The following is a 24,913-nucleotide window of genomic DNA, read 5'->3' on the forward strand; positions in this document are numbered from 1 at the left end:
TATGGCGTTGCCGCGGGATACGAGAGGTCAAGTTATGAGATGAACGATAATGAGATGATAAGCACGTTTGATGAATTTTTTGCACTTCTCTTCTCAAACTTCACATCGAAAATACAGAAATCTGTCTGAACGTTTGTAGACTTTCATCATTTCTCTGTTTCTGAGGTCGTTTCCGATTGGTGGACGCCACTTTCCTAAACTGTTTTTGCCCACCAGGCCTCCGCGTCGGCCACATGACTGAAAGCTATGAATATAAAGACGGACGACGCATCTAGTTATCCTGCTGCACAAAAGTGAAGCCAAGTCAACCTCCATGACGAGAGCTGACATTTTGAAACCGGCTGGTGGAGCTGCTGTACACATGTCCCGCCCCTTCATCAAACCACAACATGTTTGACTTCCGGATAAAAGGTCAAAGGTCGTTCAGGTGGGTTCAGTCGGCAGCAGAACAGATTCTTGTGTTTGTTTGAAGAAGACACTCACGGTCAGTGTTTGTTACGTTTGTGCTCGCTATTCCTCCTCTAATCTGATCATCACACACAGCAACGCAGGAGCCTCATTGGTCAACAGAGCTGTCAATCATGATGCTATCATTTTTTTAATATCATGAAATAAGGAATTAAAGCAGCGTGATAAAAACAAATTTTAATGACAGAAACCACGTTTGAGATGTCCCATCTGTTAACATGGAGGGGGCGGGGCTTATGACCTATACTGCAGCCTGTCAGCGGGGGGAGCTCCAAATGTTTTGGCTTCACTTTTGAGTAGCAGTGATGTCGTCCATATTTTTATACTGTCTGTGTTTGTCCCAGCCTACGTGCCTTAAAATCATGAGAGCGTTTTGACCGTCAACATGTTGCATCATCTGTCGTTGTCATAGCAGCACGTGTCGTGTCGTTGTTGTCATTATGGCAGCTGGTTTTGTCGTCGTCCTGGCAACGTCTGTTGTCATCAGAGTAGTCTACAGTGTGTCGTTGTGATGGCAGCATGCATGGTCTTGTTGTCATGGCAGTGTATGGTGTAAGCGGCGTGTGTTGTGTCGTGGTCATGGCAGCGTGTGCGAGCGTGCGGCGAGCGCCTCCATCAGCTCGTGGCACAGACACTGACAGAAGCCGTAGAGGACGAGCAGCAGCAGCGTGGAGGGGACCAGACTGACCAGGACCACGCCCAGCCACAGCTGACCAATCATCAGCAGGTAGATCCCTAGAGGAAGTGAGCTGAAGTACACCTGAACACAGAGGACACCTGTCAGACACACCTGCTCACCTGTCTCTATCAGACTTACTGTCCACATACTGACCAGGCAGAGCGCCCCCAGCAGGCAGCGCGGGAAGCTGCGGGACGTCCAGGCGCGACACTTCTGAGCCGGCAGGTTGCAGGGCAGGGAGTCCAGGCTGGGGGGGCGGTACAGACCCACCACATTGAGCATGCTCAGTGAGTCCGAGGACGGAGACTCCTCCGGGAGCTCCATGATGGTGATGACGAGACAGTCGGAGGAGCGGTGAGACGGGTTCACGCCTCCTCCTGACAGACAGACAGGCAGAGGAGAGGTGGAGGTCACGGTTACACGACAAGGAGCCACGCAAAACACAATCCTTTAAAAAACCAGTTTGTGTTCAGACAACAACCTCCGAGCACAGAGAAGAAACACTAACAACGCTGCAGTACACACAGCCGGCCAGTAGGTGGTGCTGTGACTTTGTGCACATCCAATATAAACAGATGACTAACACACAAAACGTTACTTTTTACTCCAAGTGACCCCAAACTACAAAGAGAGTCAATTTAACAAACAGAACGGGAGTCGGGTTACGTCTGGTATAATCCTGAACAGCACAAATGATGAACTCTGCATTAATGTGATTCTGTGTCTAGCAAAATTCTTTATATACAAAAATAGATTTTTAAAGTCATCCCCCAATTTTGTCTGTTTTTTGAATGAATTTAAATTGTACCTCAAGTCCTTAAAATTTGTAAAAGGAAAAGTAGCACAAACAGTTTATGATATTTTGAATTAGAAACTGAAAACTGATATGCCCTTGTATATTTGATTCATTGTTTATCTTATTTATTATTATTTGTTCTTATATTCAGTCCAGACCTCATTAACTGCACTTTAAGACATTTCATTTCTACATGTTAAAATGATGTACAGCTGTTTCCTTTGGTAATTCTGTACAGAATGAGACCATTGTAAGAAGTCTTTTACATTTGTACATTTGCAAGAAATTTTTAAGAAATGTTTAATAAAAAATAAAAAAAACACCTAAAAAAAAAACCCGCAGGAGTCGGCCATTTCTGTTGTAGTCCAACTCCTCGCTCATGGCTTCTGACTGGAAGCGTACTGAGCATGTGCGACATATCTCAGTTTTCAGAGGAGCTGCATATTCTCAGTTTACACGACAGAGACGGTGATGTTTTCTAAAGTTTGTATCCTGGAACCCGTTCATAAAATGTTGCATTCTCAAGACACCCAGTCGCATCATCGACAGTCAGGTACAGAGAAATAAGAAAGTTTAGAGAATGACCTTGAATTATTTTACCAGTGAGACTGTTTGGACTCAGCACCACCTCCCCTCCTCCCCCTCCTCCTCCTCCTCCTCCTCCTCCTCCTCGCCGGGCTCGATCCTGACACGACAGAACGGCCAGGATGTGTCGGTCGTCCTCCATCAGCCACACCTGAAGAAGAAGAAGATTAACGATGAATCACTTTGTACAAGAACGAGTGGAAGCAGATCCTGCAGGTTTATCAAAACACAGATTGTGTTCCCTCACATGTGAATCACTTTGCACTTTTAGTCTGACATATTAATGCGTTCACTTTTTAATTGCTTTAATGCTTTTTTGTCCCTTTAGGCACACCGTAGTTAAGCTAATGTAGCGTCTTCCTGCTAACAGAAGATGAAGCCTCACCTCTTCGTCCGGGACGTGAGTCTTGTGGCGACAGAAAGGACAGCTGATGGCGGGTGAAGACTCTCCTGAAAATCACAAGTATCATCATCATCATGTGATCAGGGTCACAGGGGTCAAACTGAGGATCTGATTGGCTCACCCATGTCGACCATCTTCTTCAGACACTTGGCGCAGACTCGGTGCAGACAGCCCAGCAGTTTGGGTTTCCTGCTGCGAGTGTCGTAGCGGTTGTAGCAGATTTTACACTCGAGTTCCTCCAGAGTGTAAACCAGAGACTGAGCCCAGGTCTGCACCTGAACGCACCACGGCAGAGGGTTAATGACACTGAATGCACCATGACACTGAACGCACCACGGCAGAGGGTTAATGACACTGAACGCACCATGACACTGAACACACCATGACACTGAACGCACCACGGCAGAGGGTTAATGACACTGAACGCACCACGACAGGGTTAATGACACTGAACGCACCACGACAGGGTCAATGACACTGAACGCACCACGACAGAGTTAATGACCCTGAACGCAGCACGAGAGAGTTAATGACACTGAACGCACCACGACAGAGTTAATGGCACTGAACGCACCACGACAGAGTTAATGACCCTGAACGCACCACGACAGAGTTAATGACACTGAACGCACCATGACACTGAACGCACCACGGCAGAGGGTTAATGACACTGAACGCACCATGACACTGAACGCACCACGGCAGAGGGTTAATGACACTGAACGCACCATGACACTGAACACACCATGACACTGAACGCACCACGGCAGAGGGTTAATGACACTGAACGCACCATGACACTGAACGCACCATGACAGAGGGTTAATGACACTGAACGCACCATGACACTGAACGCACCACGACACTGAACGCACCACGACAGAGGGTTAATGACACTGAACGCACCATGACACTGAACGCACCACGGCAGAGGGTTAATGACACTGAACGCACCACGGCAGAGGGTTAATGACACTGAACGCACCACGACAGAGGGTTAATGACACTGAACGCACCACGGCACTGAACGCACCACGACACTGAACGCACCACGACACTGAACGCACCACGACAGAGGGTTAATGACACTGAACGCACCACGACACTGAACGCACCACGACACTGGACGCACCACGACAGAGGGTTAATGACACTGAACGCACCACGGCAGAGGGTTAATGACACTGAACGCACCATAGCACTGAACGCACCACGACAGAGAGTTAATGACACTGAACGCACCACGGCAGAGGGTTAATGACACTGAACGCACCATGACACTGAACGCACCACGACACTGAACGCACCATGACACTGAACGCACCACGACAGAGGGTTAATGACACTGAACGCACCATGACACTGACCACACCACGACACTGAACGCACCACGGCAGAGGGTTAATGACACTGAACGCACCACGGCAGAGGGTTAATGACACTGAACGCACCATGACACTGAACGCACCACGACAGAGGGTTAATGACACTGAACGCACCATGACACTGAACGCACCACGGCAGAGGGTTAATGACACTGAACGCACCATGGCACTGAACGCACCACGACACTGAACGCACCACGACAGAGGGTTAATGACACTGAACGCACCATGGCACTGAACGCACCACGGCAGAGGGTTAATGACACTGAACGCACCACGGCAGAGGGTTAATGACACTGAACGCACCACGACACTGAACGCACCACGGCAGAGAGTTAATGACACTGAACGCACCACGACACTGAACGCACCATTACAGAGGGTTAATGACACTGAACGCACCACGACACTGAACGCACCATGGCAGAGGGTTAATGACACTGAACGCACCACGACAGAGTTAATGACACTGAACGCACCACGACAGAGGGTTAATGACACTGAACGCACCACGACAGAGTTAATGACACTGAACGCACCACGACAGAGGGTTAATGACACTGAACGCACCACGACAGAGTTAATGACACTGAACGCACCACGACAGAGGGTTAATGACACTGAACGCACCACGACAGAGTTAATGACACTGAACGCACCACGACAGAGGGTTAATGACACTGAACGCACCACGGCAGAGGGTTAATGACACTGAACGCACCATGACACTGAACGCACCACGACAGAGGGTTAATGACACTGAACGCACCATGACACTGAACGCACCACGGCAGAGGGTTAATGACACTGAACGCACCATGGCACTGAACGCACCACGACACTGAACGCACCACGACAGAGGGTTAATGACACTGAACGCACCATGACACTGAACGCACCACGGCAGAGGGTTAATGACACTGAACGCACCACGGCAGAGGGTTAATGACACTGAACGCACCACGACACTGAACGCACCACGGCAGAGGGTTAATGACACTGAACGCACCACGACACTGAACGCACCATGACAGAGGGTTAATGACACTGAACGCACCACGACACTGAACGCACCATGGCAGAGGGTTAATGACACTGAACGCACCACGACAGAGTTAATGACCCTGAACGCAGCACGAGAGAGTTAATGACACTGAACGCACCACGACAGGGTTAATGACACTGAACGCACCACGACAGGGTTAATGACACTGAACGCACCACGACAGAGTTAATGACACTGAACGCAGCACGAGAGTTAATGACACTGAACGCAGCACGACAGGGTTAATGACACTGAACGCACCACGACAGAGGGTTAATGACACTGAACGCACCACGACAGGGTTAATGACACTGAACGCACCACGACAGAGTTAATGACACTGAACGCACCACGACAGAGGGTTAATGACACTGAACGCACCACGACAGAGTTAATGACACTGAACGCACCACGACAGAGTTAATGACCCTGAACGCGGCACGAGAGAGTTAATGACACTGAACGCACCACGACAGAGGGTTAATGACACTGAACGCACCACGACAGAGTTAATGACACTGAACGCACCACGACAGAGGGTTAATGACACTGAACGCACCACGGCAGAGGGTTAATGACACTGAACGCACCACGACACTGAACGCACCACGGCAGAGGGTTAATGACACTGAACGCACCACGACACTGAACGCACCATGACAGAGGGTTAATGACACTGAACGCACCACGACACTGAACGCACCATGGCAGAGGGTTAATGACACTGAACGCACCACGACAGAGTTAATGACCCTGAACGCAGCATGAGAGAGTTAATGACACTGAACGCACCACGACAGGGTTAATGACACTGAACGCACCACGACAGGGTTAATGACACTGAACGCACCACGACAGAGTTAATGACACTGAACGCAGCACGAGAGTTAATGACACTGAACGCACCACGACAGGGTTAATGACACTGAACGCACCACGACAGAGGGTTAATGACACTGAACGCACCACGACAGGGTTAATGACACTGAACGCACCACGACAGAGTTAATGACACTGAACGCACCACGACAGAGGGTTAATGACACTGAACGCACCACGACAGAGTTAATGACACTGAACGCACCACGACAGAGTTAATGACCCTGAACGCGGCACGAGAGAGTTAATGACACTGAACGCACCACGACAGAGTTAATGACACTGAACGCACCACGACAGAGTTAATGACACTGAACGCACCACGACAGAGTTAATGACCCTGAACGCAGCACGAGAGAGTTAATGACACTGAACGCACCACGACAGGGTTAATGACACTGAACGCACCACGACAGAGTTAATGACACTGAACGCACCACGACAGAGTTAATGACCCTGAACGCACCACGACAGAGTTAATGACACTGAATGCACCACGACAGAGGGTTAATGACACTGAACGCACCACGACAGAGGGTTAATGACACTGAACGCAACACGACAGGGTCAATGACACTGAACGCACCACGACAGAGTTAATGACCCTGAACGCAGCACGAGAGAGTTAATGACACTGAACGCACCACGACAGAGTTAATGACACGGAACGCACCACGACAGAGGGTTAATGACACTGAACGCACCACGACAGAGTTAATGACACTGAACGCACCACGACAGAGGGTTAATGACACTGAACGCACCACGACAGAGTTAATGACACTGAACGCACCACGACAGAGGGTTAATGACACTGAACGCACCACGACAGGGTCAATGACACTGAACGCACCACGATAGGGTCAATGACCCTGAACGCACCACGACAGAGTCAATGACCCTGAACGCAGCACGAGAGAGTCAATGACACTGAACGCACCACGACAGAGTTAATGACACGGAACGCACCACGACAGAGTTAATGACACTGAACGCACCACGACAGAGTTAATGACACTGAACGCACCACGAGAGAGGGTTAAAGACACTGAACGCACCACGACAGAGTTAATGACACTGAACGCACCACGACAGAGTTAATGGCACTGAACGCACCACGACAGAGTTAATGACACTGAACGCACCACGACAGAGTTAATGGCACTGAACGCACCACGACAGAGTTAATGACCCTGAACGCACCACGACAGAGTTAATGACACTGAACGCACCACGACAGAGGGTTAATGACACTGAACGCACCACGACAGAGGGTTAATGACACTGAACGCACCACGACAGAGTTAATGACACGGAACGCACCACGACAGAGTTAATGACACGGAACGCACCACGACAGAGTTAATGACACTGAACGCAGCACGAGAGAGTTAATGACACTGAATGCACCACGACAGAGTTAATGACACTGAACGCACCACGACAGAGTTAATGACACTGAACGCAGCACGAGAGAGTTAATGACACTGAACGCACCACGACAGAGGGTTAATGACCCTGAACGCACCACGACAGGGTTAATGACACTGAACGCACCACGACAGGGTTAGTGACACTGAACGCACCACGACAGGGTTAATGACACTGAACGCACCACGACAGAGTTAATGACCCTGAACGCACCACGACAGAGTTAATGACACTGAACGCACCACGATAGAGTTAATGACACTGAACGCACCACGAGAGAGGATTAAAGACACTGAACGCACCACGACAGAGTTAATGACACTGAACGCACCACGACAGAGGGTTAATGACACTGAACGCACCACGACAGAGTTAATGACACTGAACGCACCACGACAGAGTTAATGACACTGAACGCACCACGACAGAGTTAATGACACTGAACGCACCACGACAGAGGGTTAATGACACTGAACGCACCACGACAGAGTTAATGACACTGAACGCACCACGACAGAGTTAATGACACTGAACGCACCACGACAGGGTTAATGACACTGAACGCACCACGACAGGGTTAATGACACTGAACGCACCACGACAGGGTCAATGACACTGAACGCACCACGACAGAGTTAATGACCCTGAACGCACCACGACAGAGTTAATGACACTGAACGCACCACGACAGAGGGTTAAAGACACTGAACGCACCACGACAGAGTTAATGACACTGAACGCACCACGACAGAGTTAATGACCCTGAACGCACCACGACAGAGTTAATGACACTGAACGCACCACGACAGAGTTAATGACCCTGAACGCACCACGACAGAGTTAATGACACTGAACGCACCACGACAGAGGGTTAATGACACTGAACGCACCACGACAGAGTTAATGACCCTGAACGCACCACGACAGAGTTAATGACACTGAACGCACCACGACAGAGGGTTAATGACACTGAACGCACCACGACAGAGTTAATGACACTGAACGCACCACGACAGAGGGTTAATGACACTGAACGCACCACGACAGAGTTAATGACACTGAACGCACCACGACAGAGTTAATGACACTGAACGCACCACGACAGGGTTAATGACACTGAACGCACCACGACAGGGTTAATGACACTGAACGCACCACGACAGGGTCAATGACACTGAACGCACCACGACAGAGTTAATGACCCTGAACGCAGCACGAGAGAGTTAATGACCCTGAACGCACCACGACAGAGTTAATGGCACTGAACGCACCACGACAGAGTTAATGACCCTGAACGCACCACGACAGAGTTAATGACACTGAACGCACCACGACAGAGGGTTAAAGACACTGAACGCACCACGACAGAGTTAATGACACTGAACGCACCACGACAGAGTTAATGACCCTGAACGCACCACGACAGAGTTAATGACCCTGAACGCACCACGACAGAGTTAATGACACTGAACGCACCACGACAGAGGGTTAATGACACTGAACGCACCACGACAGAGTTAATGACCCTGAACGCACCACGACAGAGTTAATGACACTGAACGCACCACGACAGAGGGTTAATGACACTGAACGCACCACAACAGAGTGTAAATGACCCTGAATGGATCGGAGGTTTAATGAACGTGTGTCGTCCTTTCTTAATGAACTCGTTGTGTCGTCCATGTGATCACGACAGACTCGCTGTTGTGAGAAAATATTACAAAATCTCACCTTCCCCTCCATCCCAGACACTGAACGCACCACGACAGAGTTAATGACACTGAACGCACCACGACAGAGTTAATGACCCTGAACGCACCACGACAGAGGGTTAATGACACTGAACGCACCACGACAGAGTTAATGACACTGAACGCACCACGACAGAGGGTTAATGACACTGAACGCACCACGACAGAGTGTAAATGACCCTGAATGGATCGGAGGTTTAATGAACGTGTGTCGTCCTTTCTTAATGAACTCGTTGTGTCGTCCATGTGATCACGACAGACTCGCTGTTGTGAGAAAATATTACAAAATCTCACCTTCCCCTCCATCCCCCGAGCAGGCTCCGCCTCCTTCAACAGACTCATCTTTTTATCTTCACTTAAACCAGGAGGAGGGGCTATGGTGGGCGGGGCTTAACTAGACCAGAGGCCGTCACCTGACTGGAGGACAAAAAGGTAAAGCAGTAAAATAACTTTTATTAAAAAGAATAATATTAAAAGTTTTAAAACAATGAATGTTGCTGCAGCAGAATTCAAACGTCCTGCAGTAACAGTCAAATAAACAGAAATACACTTAAACTTCTGATTTCACAGATGAAGCGCTGGGTACCTGATTCCAGATCAGCTGATCAGTCTGACGCTCTGAGAGGACGTCCATCTGTCCAGCCTGAAGACCTACAGACAGACAGGGAGGGAGGGAGGAGGTGAGACAGGTTACAGGTGAGAGAGGAGATTTAAGCCCTCGTCACACTGCCACTCACCCACCAGAGGGGGCTGAAGCTGTGGGTCCTGCGCCCCTCACTGTGAGAGCACTGTGAGGCCCCCTACAGGACAAGCAGGTGAACTGCAGGATGTGAGGGAGGATTTATAAAAAGTCCTGAGTCTAAAAAAGTGCTGATTCTGAAATAACGTCCAGTGTCTAAAAATAAAGTCCAGTATCCATCACACACACACACACACACACACACACACACACACACACACACACACACACACACACACACACACACACACACACACACACACACACACACACACACACACACACACACACACACAGACTGCGGTTGTTATGTAACACAGCGGGAGGGGACTCTGGGGATGCTGATGTTTGTTGCTATGGTAACTTATTTCCCTGTTCATAGACCTCAAGCCGGCCAATCAGCAGAGCCCGGTGCGGTCACATGACCGTAAGCAGACACAGAGTGATCAGCTGGTAACCACCGCTCCAACGTCTCAGCTGAGGTGTAAAACTTTTCTCAGAGTCACGACGGACTCGGGTGGGCACACGACGGGATGAGAGAGCGTTGGCGATGTTTCACAGGAGGTTACAAAGATGGATGATTATTGTCTTATTTGTGTCTTCTCCTTTTGTTACCGTGGTATAAAAACACGTTTGATTCTTACTCTGTTTCAAACTACAAGCTTAAAATTCCTGTAACTGACCGATTTAAAAAACTAAAACTTTGAGTTTCAAGATTAAAAACTAAAATAAACTTTATTTTTGTACTTTTCTTTTTGGCATTTGAATCGTTTTTTAGCATCTAAGAGCGTCATCACAGCTCTAGATCGTTTGCTTTGGTCTGAATCATCGACTAGTTTGTTCCACTGTTGCTGAATTACCTTGAGTTTTGTCAGAGTTCACACGGGGACGTTTACAAGACCTGTGATGTACGAGGACAATGCTCTCTGATTGGTCAGAAGTAAACAAAGACTAGCTGCCTCCTGATTGGCTGTGGCTCCTCCAAAGACTCTTCACAGTTTGTAAATGGACAGACGACGACACGGAGTGATGTGGGCTCTGCTCATCAGTTTTTATATTGTTTGTTTTTATCACTGATGATACAGTTTGTAAAAATATGTTGATGTTGTGGAGTCTCTGAAGACACTTTTAAAGACAGTTCAGGAGACGGACCACGTTAGTCCTCCTGATCCAGGACCTGCTTATCGACCCAAAGCTGTTTCTGAAGCTCCGTCATAAAAGATGATGAACAGAGATGGACCACCACGGTTCATGTTCTGACTACAGATGAACCACACCAGACCTTCCTTTACAAGCGCTCTCTGTTCAGCTGTTTGGTTTGATTGACAGTTTCACACCAGACCAAATGAACTCCAATGACCTGAGTTTGGTTTCACTGAACCGACCAGGTGAGGTGTGAAAACGACCTGAAAAGTTCTTACATCTGTTTCTTTTTTTACTTTAAGATTTTAGAAACCTCAGAATCCTGCTCAGTTACATCTATCATCAGTCAGTGAGCTGTGTAGAGGGTGAGATGATAAAGGTATCTTACTATCTGATCATTAAGGAAACATGTTGAAGTGCTGGCTTCTCTGACAACAATGCAGCAGCCAGTATGTCCTCCTTCTAACTTTAGATTCTGCTCCTGAATGCTCTGGATTTGTTTGGACCAGATTTAGACTGCAGTACCCATTTTAACCACTAGGTGTCAGAGTTACATACTGCTCCTTTAACTGTGATTATTTAACCATTTGACTTCACTATGACAGTTTTGACTTTGAGAGAAACCACTACAAACATTAAGAATGATTTCAGGCCTGATTCTGGTTCTGTCCTCCAGCAGGGCTCGGTGGAGGACAGACGAGTTCATCATTACAAAAGCTGTGACATCAGAGACATAAAACTGTAAACATGAACGTCACGTTGCTGCTCACCTGCTGGATGAGTCGGGCAGAGTCGGTTGAGTTGCAGTTGCAGATTCAATCCTCTCACACTGAAGCAACACAGTGACGGCTGGCTGCTGGTTGCTGTTTATATAATTGCTCGGGTTGCTCTTTTGTCTCTCGGAGGAAGCAACATGGTGGTCAATAAAATCAACAGTTGTAGGAGGATACAAGTTGCCGCAGGTGTAGTTGCTGGATGTCTGTTGAAGCAACACTGCAGCAGCAACAGTCTGGTTGCTGCACCTTGATGAGGTTGCTGCACCTTGATGAGGTTGCTGCACCTTGATGAGGTTGCTGTTGTCTCTCAGGTTGAAGCAACAATGCGGATCTTGAACACTGATGCTCTGATTGCTGTTTCCGTCGTCTCAGGTCGAAGCGACACTGCGGCTGTTGCCGTCATCGGTCCCTCATCCGCGGTCCCCCCCTCTGTAGCATCGGGGATGCTAACAGGCTAACGGGGCTAACCGGGTGTCTGTCTCCGGTCCGTCGGTCGCCGCTCTCGGTGTCGGTGACTCACCGTCTCCCTCCGCTCTCCTCACTGCGGCGCGCGCGGCCAGCGGCGGGATACAGGGTTACCATGGCAACCGGCCCGCAGCGGGATGACGGGAAGTCTCCTCCTGAAGATGAAGATCAAAGAAGATCGATGACAAATCAACATGAAATATACAATTAATTAATAACACGATCTATAACCATGATGCGTTCACGTACATTCACACAAAGACACGTCATCACACAGGAAGTCCACCGTTTGTTTGTTTGTTTGTTGTTACATAACGTCACAATGTCACGAACACACAACAGAAACACGCACGTGCTCAGGTAACACGCTGACGTCCTGCAGGATGCTGAATGTTTATTTAACACAGAAGAGTAAACATGTCAACATCACAACATGTCAACATAACAACATCACAACATGTCAACATGTCAACATCACAACATGTCAACATCACAACATGTCAACATCACAACATCACAACATGTCAACATCACAACATCACAACATGTCAACATCACAACATGTCAACATGACAACATGTCAACATCACAACATGTCAACATAACAACATCACAACATGTCAACATAACAACATGACAACATGTCAACATGACAACATGACAACATGTCAACATCACAACATGTCAACATCACAACACCACAATCACAACATGTCAACATAACAACATCACAACATGTCAACATAACAACATCACAACATGTCAACATCACAACATGTCAACATCACAACATGTCAACATCACAACATCACAATCACAACATGTCAACATAACAACATGTCAACATAAAAACATCACATGTCAACATAACAACATCACAACATGTCAACATCACAACATGTCAACATGTCAACATCACAACATGTCAACATCACAGCATCACAACATGTCAACATCACAACATGTCAACATCACAACATCACAACATAACAACATCACAACATGTCAACATCACAACATGTCAACATAACAACATCACAACATCACAACATGTCAACATCACAACATGTCAACATAACATCACAACATGTCAACATAACATCATAACATGTCAACATCACAACATATCAACATCATAACATCACAACATGTCAACATCACAACATCACAACATGTCAACATCACAACATGTCAACATCACAACATCACAACATGTCAACATAACAACATGTCAACATCACAACATGTCAACATCACAACATCACAATCACAACATGTCAACATAACAACATCACAACATAACAACATGTCAACATCACAACCTGTCAACATCACAACATGTCAACATAACAACATCACAACATGTCAACATCACAACATGTCAACATAACAACCTGTCAACATCACAACATGTCAACATCACAACATCACAACATTTCAACATAACAACATCACAACATGTCAACATCACAACATGTCAACATCACAACATCACAATCACAACATGTCAACATAACAACATCACAACATAACATGTCAACATCACAACATGTCAACATCACAACCTGTCAACATCACAACATGTCAACATCACAACATCACAACATATCAACATAACAACATCACAACATCACAACATGTCAACATCACAACATAACAACATCACAACATCACAACATGTCAACATCACAACATCACAATCACAACATGTCAACATCACAACATGTCAACATCACAACATCACAATCACAACATGTCAACATCACAACATGTCAACATCACAACATGTCAACATCACAACATGTCAACATAACAACATCACAACATGTCAACATCACAACATGTCAACATCACAACATCACAATCACAACATGTCAACATCACAACATGTCAACATCACAATCACAACATGTCATCATCACAACATGTCAACATAACAACATCACAACATGTCAACATCACAATCACAACATGTCAACATAACAACATCACAACATGTCAACATGTCAACATAACAACATCACAACATCACAACATGTCAACATCACAACATGTCAACATAACAACATCACAACATGTCAACATCACAACATCACAATCACAACATGTCAACATCACAACATGTCAACATCACAATCACAACATGTCAACATCACAACATGTCAACATCACAACATCACAACATGTCAACATCACAATCACAACATGTCAACATCACAACATGTCAACATAACAACATCACAACATGTCAACATCACAATCACAACATGTCAACATCACAACATGTCAACATAACAACATCACAACATGTCAACATCACAACATGTCAACATAACAACATCACAACATGTCAACATAACAACATCACAACATGTCAACATCACAACATGTCAACATCACAACATGTCAACATGTCAACATCACAACATGTCAACATAACAACATCACAACATGTCAACATCACAACATGTCAACATCACAACATCACAACATGTCAACATCACAACATGTCAACATAACAACATCACAACATGTCAACATAACAACATCACAATATGTCAACATCACAACATCACAACATGTCAACATCACAACATAACAACATCACAACATCACAACATGTCAACATCACAACATCACAATCACAACATGTCAACATCACAACATGTCAACATCACAACATCACAATCACAACATGTCAACATCACAACATGTCAACATGTCAACATCACAACATGTCAACATCACAACATGTCAACATAACAACATCACAACATGTCAACATCACAACATGTCAACATCACAACATCACAATCACAACATGTCAACATCACAACATGTCAACATCACAATCACAACATGTCATCATCACAACATGTCAACATAACAACATCACAACATGTCAACATCACAATCACAACATGTCAACATAACAACATCACAACATGTCAACATGTCAACATAACAACATCACAACATCACAACATGTCAACATCACAACATGTCAACATAACAACATCACAACATGTCAACATCACAACATCACAATCACAACATGTCAACATCACAACATGTCAACATCACAATCACAACATGTCAACATCACAACATGTCAACATCACAACATCACAACATGTCAACATCACAATCACAACATGTCAACATCACAACATGTCAACATAACAACATCACAACATGTCAACATCACAATCACAACATGTCAACATCACAACATGTCAACATAACAACATCACAACATGTCAACATCACAACATGTCAACATAACAACATCACAACATGTCAACATAACAACATCACAACATGTCAACATCACAACATGTCAACATCACAACATGTCAACATGTCAACATCACAACATGTCAACATCACAACATGTCAACATCACAACATGTCAACATCACAACATCACAACATGTCAACATCACAACATGTCAACATAACAACATCACAACATGTCAACATCACAACATCACAATCACAACATGTCAACATCACAACATGTCAACATCACAACATGTCAACATAACAACATCACAACATGTCAACATCACAATCACAACATGTCAACATCACAACATGTCAACATAACAACATGTCAACATAACAACATCACAACATGTCAACATAACAACATCACAACATGTCAACATCACAACATGTCAACATAACAACATCACAACATGTCAACATCACAACATGTCAACATCACAACATGTCAACATGTCAACATCACAACATGTCAACATAACAACATCACAACATGTCAACATAACAACATCACAACATGTCAACATCACAACATGTCAACATCACAACATCACAACATGTCAACATCACAACATGTCAACATCACAACATGTCAACATAACAACATCACAACATGTCAACATAACAACATCACAACATGTCAACTTCACAACATGTCAACATCACAACATCACAACATGTCAACATCACAACATGTCAACATAACAACATCACAACATGTCAACATAACAACATCACAACATGTCAACATCACAACATGTCAACATAACAACATCACAACATGTCAACATCACAACATGTCAACATCACAACATCACAACATGTCAACATAACAACATCACAACATGTCAACATAACAACATCACAATATGTCAACATCACAACATCACAACATGTCAACATCACAACATGTCAACATAACAACATCACAACATGTCAACATCACAACATCTCAACATAACAACATCACAACATGTCAACATAACAACATCACAACATGTCAACATCACAACATGTCAACATCACAACATAACAACATCACAACATCACAACATAACAACATCACAACATGTCAACATCACAATCACAACATGTCAACATCACAACATGTCAACATAACAACATCACAACATCACAACATGTCAACATAACAACATCAGAACATGTCAACATCACAACATGTCAACATAACAACATCACAACATAACAACATCACAACATGTCAACATCACAACATGTCAACATAACAACATGTCAACATGTCAACATCACAACATGTCAACATCACAACATCACAACATGTCAACATCACAACATGTCAACATAACAACATCACAACATGTCAACATCACAACATCTCAACATAACAACATCACAACATGTCAACATAACAACATCACAACATGTCAACATCACAACATGTCAACATCACAACATGTCAACATCACAACATCACAACATAACAACTTCACAACATGTCAACATCACAATCACAACATGTCAACATCACAACATGTCAACATAACAACATCACAACATCACAACATGTCAACATAACAACATCACAACATCACAACATGTCAACATCACAACATGTCAACATAACAACATCACAACATGTCAACATCACAACATGTCAACATCACAACATCACAACATAACAACATGTCAACATAACAACATCACAACATGTCAACATCACAACATGTCAACATAACAACATGTCAACATCACAACATGTCAACATAACAACATCACAACATGTCAACATCACAACATGTCAACATAACAACATCACAACATGTCAACATCACAACATGTCAACATCACAACATCAGCATTCACTGCTCAGAGGTTTATGATTCTGTGATTTAAATCATCAGAGGATAGAAACAGAAGTGATGGAGGACAAACAGCACAGCTCAAATCTTCACCCTCACTGATGAAACATCTTTATAAATCAAATCAGCTGTTTGTCTCAGATAATTAATGTTTATTGTCATTTGTCCAGATAAATAACTTCAGGTCAGCCTGAAACTGTCTGAAGCTTTCCTGCTCTTTTGTTTTAAACAAAATACAATTTACTGAATATTAGATCAGAAAAGTTATATTTTATTGTCCCCTTTGGGAAACTTTTCTTGGCCTCCGTGCAGCTGCAGTTTACAGAGTACAGAACAATTACACAGAAATTAACAAATCAGCAGCTGCAGGCAGCTGTCCAGAAGTGTCTTGGCTCCTGAAAGGTCCAGTGAAGGGGCCCCCAGGATCTGATTTAAATCAACGTATGCTCATTGATCAGTACCATAGTACCAAATAAGTTATATTTATATATATATATTTATATATTTTTATATATATAAATATATATACAGCTCCCTCCTTTTCTTCTTACTACTCTTCACTTTTCTAAATCTTCCTCAACAAACAAAAGATAATTAAACAGGCCTCTCCCTCTCTCACCAACATGTCAAAATACTTTTTAAATCTCTCCTTATGAGTCCCTTTCCATTTCTGACATCATGCTTTGTCTATGTCAATTGTACTACAATTAATAAGTCAATTGTTTCTGCTTGATTGCACACCGCACAAAGACCAGATGGATGTTTCCCAATGACGCACAAGTTCTGTTTAAATTACTATGACCTGTTCTTCACCTCTCCTCTCTTCTGTCCCCCCCCCCCCCTGTGTATTTTACTGTTTCTATTTTGCTCCGAATTGAATATAAATGTCTTTGTCTCTAATGTTACCATATTGTTATATTTCTGGACTATGTGTGACTCTTTTCCCTTCTGACTTTGATAATTTGATGTTAATATTAAACATATTTTTCTTACCAGCTTCCTTTGCCAACAAGTCCACCTTTTTATTTCCTGTATGTGCTGGAAACCACTTGAAGGTTCTGTCTGATACCTGTCTGTCTAATCACCTGTGAATGTGTAAATATTACTTCACACAGTAAAGTGAGTCTAACTGACCTTCCCGCTGCTTTTTGAGTTTCTCAAATGTCTTCATCACTAAAACGGTGAGAGATACTCTACAGGTCATTATTTATATTTTCAGTTAATTATTTCCCCGTTGAACAAGTGGCATAAACGCGTAGGAACCTTTCTCCTTCCTTTGTTCGGGTAGGAACGGTTATCTTCTGGTACGCGCGTCTCTGACGTCATTTCCTGTTAATCTCTAATAAAGACGGGCCTGGCGGGAGCTCCGCAGGTCAAATTTTTTGGGTTTGTTCAGTGAATCCGGCGGGAATCGGAGTCATCAGAACCGCAAATATGGTGAGTACATACCTGTCAGGATGTCTGCGAGCTGCTCTGTGCGGGACTCTGAGTATTTCACCGATTATCGGTTTATTTCACCGACGGCGGGAGTTTGAATGAACGTTGGATGAACGTCGGTGCAGAGCTGCGACTCTGACTTTAAATATAATTAAAATATCAACTAAAAACAGTTTTTATCTAAAGTCATGTGTGGGTAAATCCGTTACCGGGACTCTGTGTAACGAGCAGTCGGTAGTTTAACGGCCTCTTGTTTGTAATGCTACATGTTAGCTAAGAGGCTAACCCACCGGTGTTATGATGACTCTGGTGTCCCTGATGAAAAGTTTCCTTTTCTGTGTTCCGGCTTCAATATAAATCAATGAGAGGTCACCGGATTAACGTGTTTTCACACCGTGTTACCGGGAACAGCTCGGTTTAATTTAACAAACAAAACCAGAAGTCTTTAATGAAATCAGGATACATGACCAACTGACCTGGTGCACACACACACACACACACACACACACACACACCTCTCTTTGTTTCCTCCTCACCGTGTGTGTCTGTAACTCAATTATTCAGCAGTTTGTTTCTTTAAACACTTAAATCAGGATTTTCACCTGCGAGCTTCTAGAAAGGGAGATATATTTTATTAAAACCATGAGGGTAAACTACTACAACACTACTGAGACATGCTACACACACACACACACACACTGAACTATATAGTGCACAAACAGGATCTTATGGAGACATTCCAGGCTGAGGGGGGGCTGCACATGAAAGAGTCTCCGATTGGTTGGAGCAATCTTCAGGAAGTGTCCTCTACAGCTAACAGACCAATCTCCAGTCTTGGTCCACCGCTGGACTTGAACCAGAGACCCTCAGTCTGTAGGGACCCCACAAAACCCTACAGATGTATCCACCGCCCCCCCTACAAGAGAAACCCTTACCCTGTTTGGGTTTAATGGGTAGATGTTGCCTTGAGTTCAAAAGTTTTCCTAATTGTAAATAATTCTTAAACCGTGAGTGTGTCTTACTGCAGAGTGATGAATCCACGGTCAGAGAGGAGGGGTCTCGAGTGATGCAATTACAGGCCAGCAGGGGACAATCGTACGCGTTATTTTCATGCAACATGAATGATACAAATAAAACCGCTGTCTTACTCCAGAACTGATTATAGAACTTGTTATGCGTCCGTCCGATCACCGCTCGGTGTGCTTCTGTCTTCGCACTATAGATTCAATGTTTAGAACTAATGTGAAATATAAAACCAAACCTGTCGTGTCTCTGATTGGTCCTCAGACGGTTGGTAAGAGCAGCAAGATGCTGCAGCACATCGACTTCAGGATGAGGTGCATCCTGCAGGACGGTCGCATCTTCATCGGCACCTTCAAAGCCTTCGACAAACACATGAACCTGATCCTGTGTGACTGCGACGAGTTCAGGAAGATCAAGTAGGTTCAACTCTTCAAGGTCAAAGGTCGTCAGGACCCTGACGCTCAGTCTGGTTTCCCTGCAGGACTCGGACTAATGAAGCTCTGTTGTGTTTTTAAATATGAGGTAGAATCATCAGCAGCAGGGGGACAGAGTGGTTTCTACTATTCAACCTGATTTTACTCTCAGATCTTTGGTGTGGCGTGACACTATTCTCATAACTTTGCCTTTTTAATCCATCAGGCCAAAGAACTCAAAGCAGCCGGAGCGAGAGGAGAAGAGGGTCCTGGGTTTGGTCTTGCTTCGGGGGGAGAACCTGGTTTCAATGACAGTGGAAGGCCCGCCCCCTAAAGATGTAAGTGGAATCCTTCAGCCAATTAGAGGCAGGCTGTGGTGAGGTCATCAGAACTGTTTGTAGATATTTGTAACGTCCTCACAGGTAGAGGTGTCAGATAAAATGTAGACAACTGAAGAAAACGTCCTCATGATTTTCAGTATAAACATGTTTAACATCGTCCCCTCCCTCCTCTTTCAGACGGGTATTGCTCGTGTCCCGTTGGCCGGCGTGGCTGGAGGCCCAGGTGTGGGCCGGGCAGCGGGCCGTGGCGTCCCTGCAGGAGCTCCGATGCCTCAGGCTCCGGCCGGACTTGCCGGGCCGGTCAGAGGAGTTGGTGGACCTTCACAGCAGGTAACTATGGTAACAGCAGCATGTGTTTTCCAAGTGAGTGATTTGTGCTCGGGTGATGACGGTTTCTCGTGTGTGTGTCCAGGTGATGACCCCGCAGGGCAGAGGGACGGTTGCTGCTGCAGCAGCAGGAGCGAGCATCGCCGGAGCTCCCACACAGTATCCACCTGGAAGAGGAGCCCCGCCCCCCATGGGCAGAGGAGCCCCACCTCCAGGTGAGATTAAATGTTATTTGATGATTGATTGTACTTTAACGAACGCCATGCTGATCTTTTATCAGCAACCGTTATAAGACATCTGTAGAAAATATAAAGGATGCTTTTCAAATTACAAGCCTCTTCTGGCATTGCTTTGGAGAATCTATAATCATATTTACAGAAGGCTTTTATTCTGATATTGGTACATCAAGCTGCTCTCGATACCCCTCATAGGTTCCCCTGAAATCATCAGTTGTAAAACAGATCGTACGCTGAGGCGGAGTCATATGATTGGTTTTGAAGTCAGACCTAATTTCAGCTTGATGGCGTGTTTGTTGTGAATTCTGACACACTCACTGAGAGCAGATTCACCAACTTCAGACCTTTATTTTTCACCATATCGTTTGTGTAAACTGGCAGACAGCATCTTTAATCACCATGGCAACAGCAGGCCTGTCTGTTTAATCTGTCAGATTGTTCCCCTCGGATCATGAATGTTGGCAGGAAATATCTGCAGACCTCCAGCCAGAGGATTTATGATTAATGATAGTTTGTTTTTGGTGGCGATGTTGAGACAGTGAGAGTGTTTTTGATGTTTGTATTTTGAGACGACTCAAACAGATCTGACCACGACTCCTGTCTGAGTTTCAGAGGACGCTCTGATCTAACTCGTACAGTGTGAGCTTTGTGCGAGTGAATCTTTCACGACTCCCACTGAGTGTGAGGTGAAATTAGAGAAGATATTTCTCTAATCTCACAGAGCAGTACTCCTGGTGTGGTGCCGTACATCGTTTTAAAAATGGATTAACATCAGATTATTATTATCTGTCCTCGCTCCGTCTCTCCCTCTCTTAGAGTTTTCTGAACAGACACCTGAAATCACCGCTTGTGATTGATGCGTGTTTTATTATTTACAGATGAACTCGCACCTCGTCAGGCCGTTTAAATCTAAATACTTAACACTGATAATCATGTTAACTTTTAGAAACAGTTCAGAACAAAAGAGCAACGACTTCACTACGACTCGCATCGTTTATACCAACGACAACGTAGAAGCAACTCGCTGCTCTTAACAACCAGAATCTTTCAAGAGTCAGATCTTGCTCGCCTCCTAAAATCTGATTGGCTGTCCCCGTACTCCTCACTCTGTACTGATCTGATGTTTGGCTCCTCCCTCTTGCAGGTATGATGGGTCCGCCCCCTGGTATGCGACCCCCCATGGGTCCTCCGATGGGCATGCCTCCTGGTCGAGGAGCACCAATGGGAATGCCCCCTCCTGGCATGAGGCCGCCGCCCCCTGGCATGAGAGGTAAGCTGTTACCATGGAGATGGGTTTAGAAGCCAATGAGATTACAGCATGAATAAATCCCTCGCTTAAAACTGATCATGTGACCTCTGCTCTACCTCTTTCAGGACCGCCACCTCCCGGGATGAGACCGCCTCCCCGGCCCTGAAGAAGCTCCGCCCCCTTCATACTCACCTGTTGTATAGATTTTGTTTTTTTTTATCTTGTTTTGTTTTTAAATAAAGTTTCCTCAGGATGGTTTGATTTCAGCTTTGGTGTTTTTCTTAGTTTCCGTGGTAACCAGTTTATGAATGATCTGGAGGAACAGCCAATCAGAGTGCTCAGATTAATCTCATTAATTCACACAGAATAGGAACTAGAGGTATACAACTTTTAGATGATGTGTCCAGTAGATGTTGCTGTTTCTCTCAATCCAAAATGAACCATACCGCTGCCCCTCCCCCTCCGACCCGCCCTCCGTGGTCAGACTGCGGCTGTTCACCTGATCTCCATTCAGACGTGCAGCACAAAGTGACTTCACTTCTTATTTCCTCGTCGTTCAGGCCAAACATATCCGTCAGTATTTGTCTCATGAGGGTTAATCATCGTGCTCCTGAACACAGCGTCCCCGAGTTGGCGGGGCTTTCCCTTTCTGACACTTCGGCAGGCTAACGATTGGATAAAGACCGTTAGAAAATCAAGTATCTGATACGTGTTTGAACCTCTGAGTGAAACCCGGTCAGTGTGAACACAGTGCTGAGAACAACAAACCCTGAGAGAGTTCCACGTCACTCTTTAAAGAGGGGACATCGGTCAGCCATATATTTAATATCGGATAAATTAACGTTTGAATTGTATCCTTAAAAGCATGTCGACTAGCTAACATGCTAATTTACTCACTGTTTATTAGATCCCAAACTTCCCCTCGGGGGATCAATAAAGTATTATCCTAAATGTGTTAGCATGCTAATCAGTCAACAGTTTACCAGAGGATGCTGGGAATGTTATTCTCCAACAAAACCTTTAAAAAGTGAATCTCAGGGTCAGGCAGTGGAGAGTCTAGAGTTTAGGGACCCCCAGGAGAAAATGTGGGGGGGTCCTCCAACCAGTGTTCATCAGCGTCATTAAGACTTCAGTGAACTTCTTGTGATGAAAGATAAAACAGAAAACTCAAAGTACTTGCACCAACCAGAATTGACATTTTTAGACACTTCAAATCCATTATTACCTTCTCTGAATAATATGATGACGCGTTCATCACGGCCTTTCTGCATGTGCGCTCACTCTTCCCTCCCGTTTCCTTTCTTCTCTCCTGTCGATGGATAATTCTTTTTAATTTTTGACTCTTTGATTTTTGACATTAATGCTGCGATGCTTAGCAGGGCGAAGAGAGTGAAGCCTGTCATGGGGCCCCCTGAGGGAGGTTTCCTAATGTCATTGCAAACTTTGCACATTTTGAGGCTCTGGGTTGTTGGCCCTCAAATACTTTAAAAAGTGATCAAAGTGCTGACGGATCGGCCAATCAGGGCATATAAGAGAAATATCAACCAATGAAAATCAGTGTCGCTGCTCATCAATCACATTCCTCAGGCTGTTATGTTGATATAACAGATCTTAGTGTAACCATAGAGTGTAACCCAGGTTCATTGATTTGATTTTAGCCCTCTATTTGTTTTTCTTTGAGAGGGGAGTGGCCTCAGTGAACCTCCATACATTATGATTAATCGTTTTTCATTTTATTTTGTATTTATTTATTTCCATATTTTATTTTTCTTAACATTCCATAATCTCACCTGAACTCCTAAAATCTATCAACCAATCAGAGCTCATCCCACTTATCATAAACATCCGGTTTACGAGGTCACTTCCTCTCATCTCATGTTGCACAGACAGAATTGTTTGGTTGCCCGAGACGGGACAACTGGAGCATGAACTAACACAGAGGTGAGTTTGTATGTTGTGTATTATAATGTTAGATGAATGATTAATGTTGTTGTTTGTTTTCTATGCAGAATCCCCTTAGGAAAACCCCTAATTTAAGCCACGGCCGTGTACGGGGCCGTGTCATTGAGAAACTTGGCATGTACTTCTTTTTTATTGATTACACCGCGGGATTTCAAAAGGTAATCCCATGGTTAATCCCGTTTTGTAGAAATGTAAGTAGATGATTGATTAATTCCATCCAATTGGATAAAGCCTCAATTTAAAGGTATATT

At 44.7% G+C, this 24,913-nt stretch overlaps 2 protein-coding genes across 2 annotated transcripts; one reads left to right on the top strand and one right to left on the bottom strand.

Moving 5' to 3' along the window:
• Positions 1-675: 675 nt before the first annotated feature.
• LOC132977191 (E3 ubiquitin-protein ligase RNF182) lies at positions 676-12,735 on the bottom strand. The gene is made up of 8 exons (XM_061041635.1): positions 12,075-12,735; positions 10,009-10,073; positions 9,717-9,839; positions 3,053-3,206; positions 2,914-2,978; positions 2,529-2,679; positions 1,301-1,524; positions 676-1,228 (listed from the first exon to the last, which is right to left on the bottom strand). The coding sequence occupies exons 3-8, from the start codon at positions 9,762-9,764 to the stop codon at positions 1,046-1,048; spliced, it is 825 nt and encodes a 274-aa protein (XP_060897618.1). The 5' UTR covers positions 9,765-9,839; positions 10,009-10,073; positions 12,075-12,735; the 3' UTR covers positions 676-1,045.
• A 6,224-nt stretch (positions 12,736-18,959) lies between these two features.
• snrpb (small nuclear ribonucleoprotein polypeptides B and B1) lies at positions 18,960-22,966 on the top strand. The gene is made up of 7 exons (XM_061041636.1): positions 18,960-19,111; positions 20,399-20,550; positions 20,774-20,885; positions 21,066-21,218; positions 21,301-21,430; positions 22,596-22,721; positions 22,826-22,966. The coding sequence occupies exons 1-7, from the start codon at positions 19,109-19,111 to the stop codon at positions 22,864-22,866; spliced, it is 717 nt and encodes a 238-aa protein (XP_060897619.1). The 5' UTR covers positions 18,960-19,108; the 3' UTR covers positions 22,867-22,966.
• Positions 22,967-24,913: the final 1,947 nt, after the last annotated feature.

The sequence above is a fragment of the Labrus mixtus genome, chromosome 7, assembly GCF_963584025.1.
Source record: "Labrus mixtus chromosome 7, fLabMix1.1, whole genome shotgun sequence".
NCBI lineage: Eukaryota > Metazoa > Chordata > Actinopteri > Labriformes > Labridae > Labrus > Labrus mixtus.

What these genes read in the sequence shown, in the direction of transcription:
- LOC132977191 (XM_061041635.1), bottom strand. Translation starts at nt 9,764, where the DNA reads ATGAGTCTGTTGAAGGAGGCGGAGCCTGCTCGGGGGATGGAGGGGAAG. An exon ending in CTCGGGGGATGGAGGGGAAG is followed by an intron (nt 3,207 to 9,716) that starts GTGAGATTTTGT and finishes TGGTGCGTTCAG; the next exon opens with GTGCAGACCTGGGCTCAGTC. An exon ending in CTCACGTCCCGGACGAAGAG is followed by an intron (nt 2,680 to 2,913) that starts GTGAGGCTTCAT and finishes CTTCTTCTTCAG; the next exon opens with GTGTGGCTGATGGAGGACGA.
- snrpb (XM_061041636.1), top strand. An exon ending in AAGGCCCGCCCCCTAAAGAT is followed by an intron (nt 20,886 to 21,065) that starts GTAAGTGGAATC and finishes CTCCTCTTTCAG; the next exon opens with ACGGGTATTGCTCGTGTCCC. An exon ending in TTGGTGGACCTTCACAGCAG is followed by an intron (nt 21,219 to 21,300) that starts GTAACTATGGTA and finishes GTGTGTGTCCAG; the next exon opens with GTGATGACCCCGCAGGGCAG.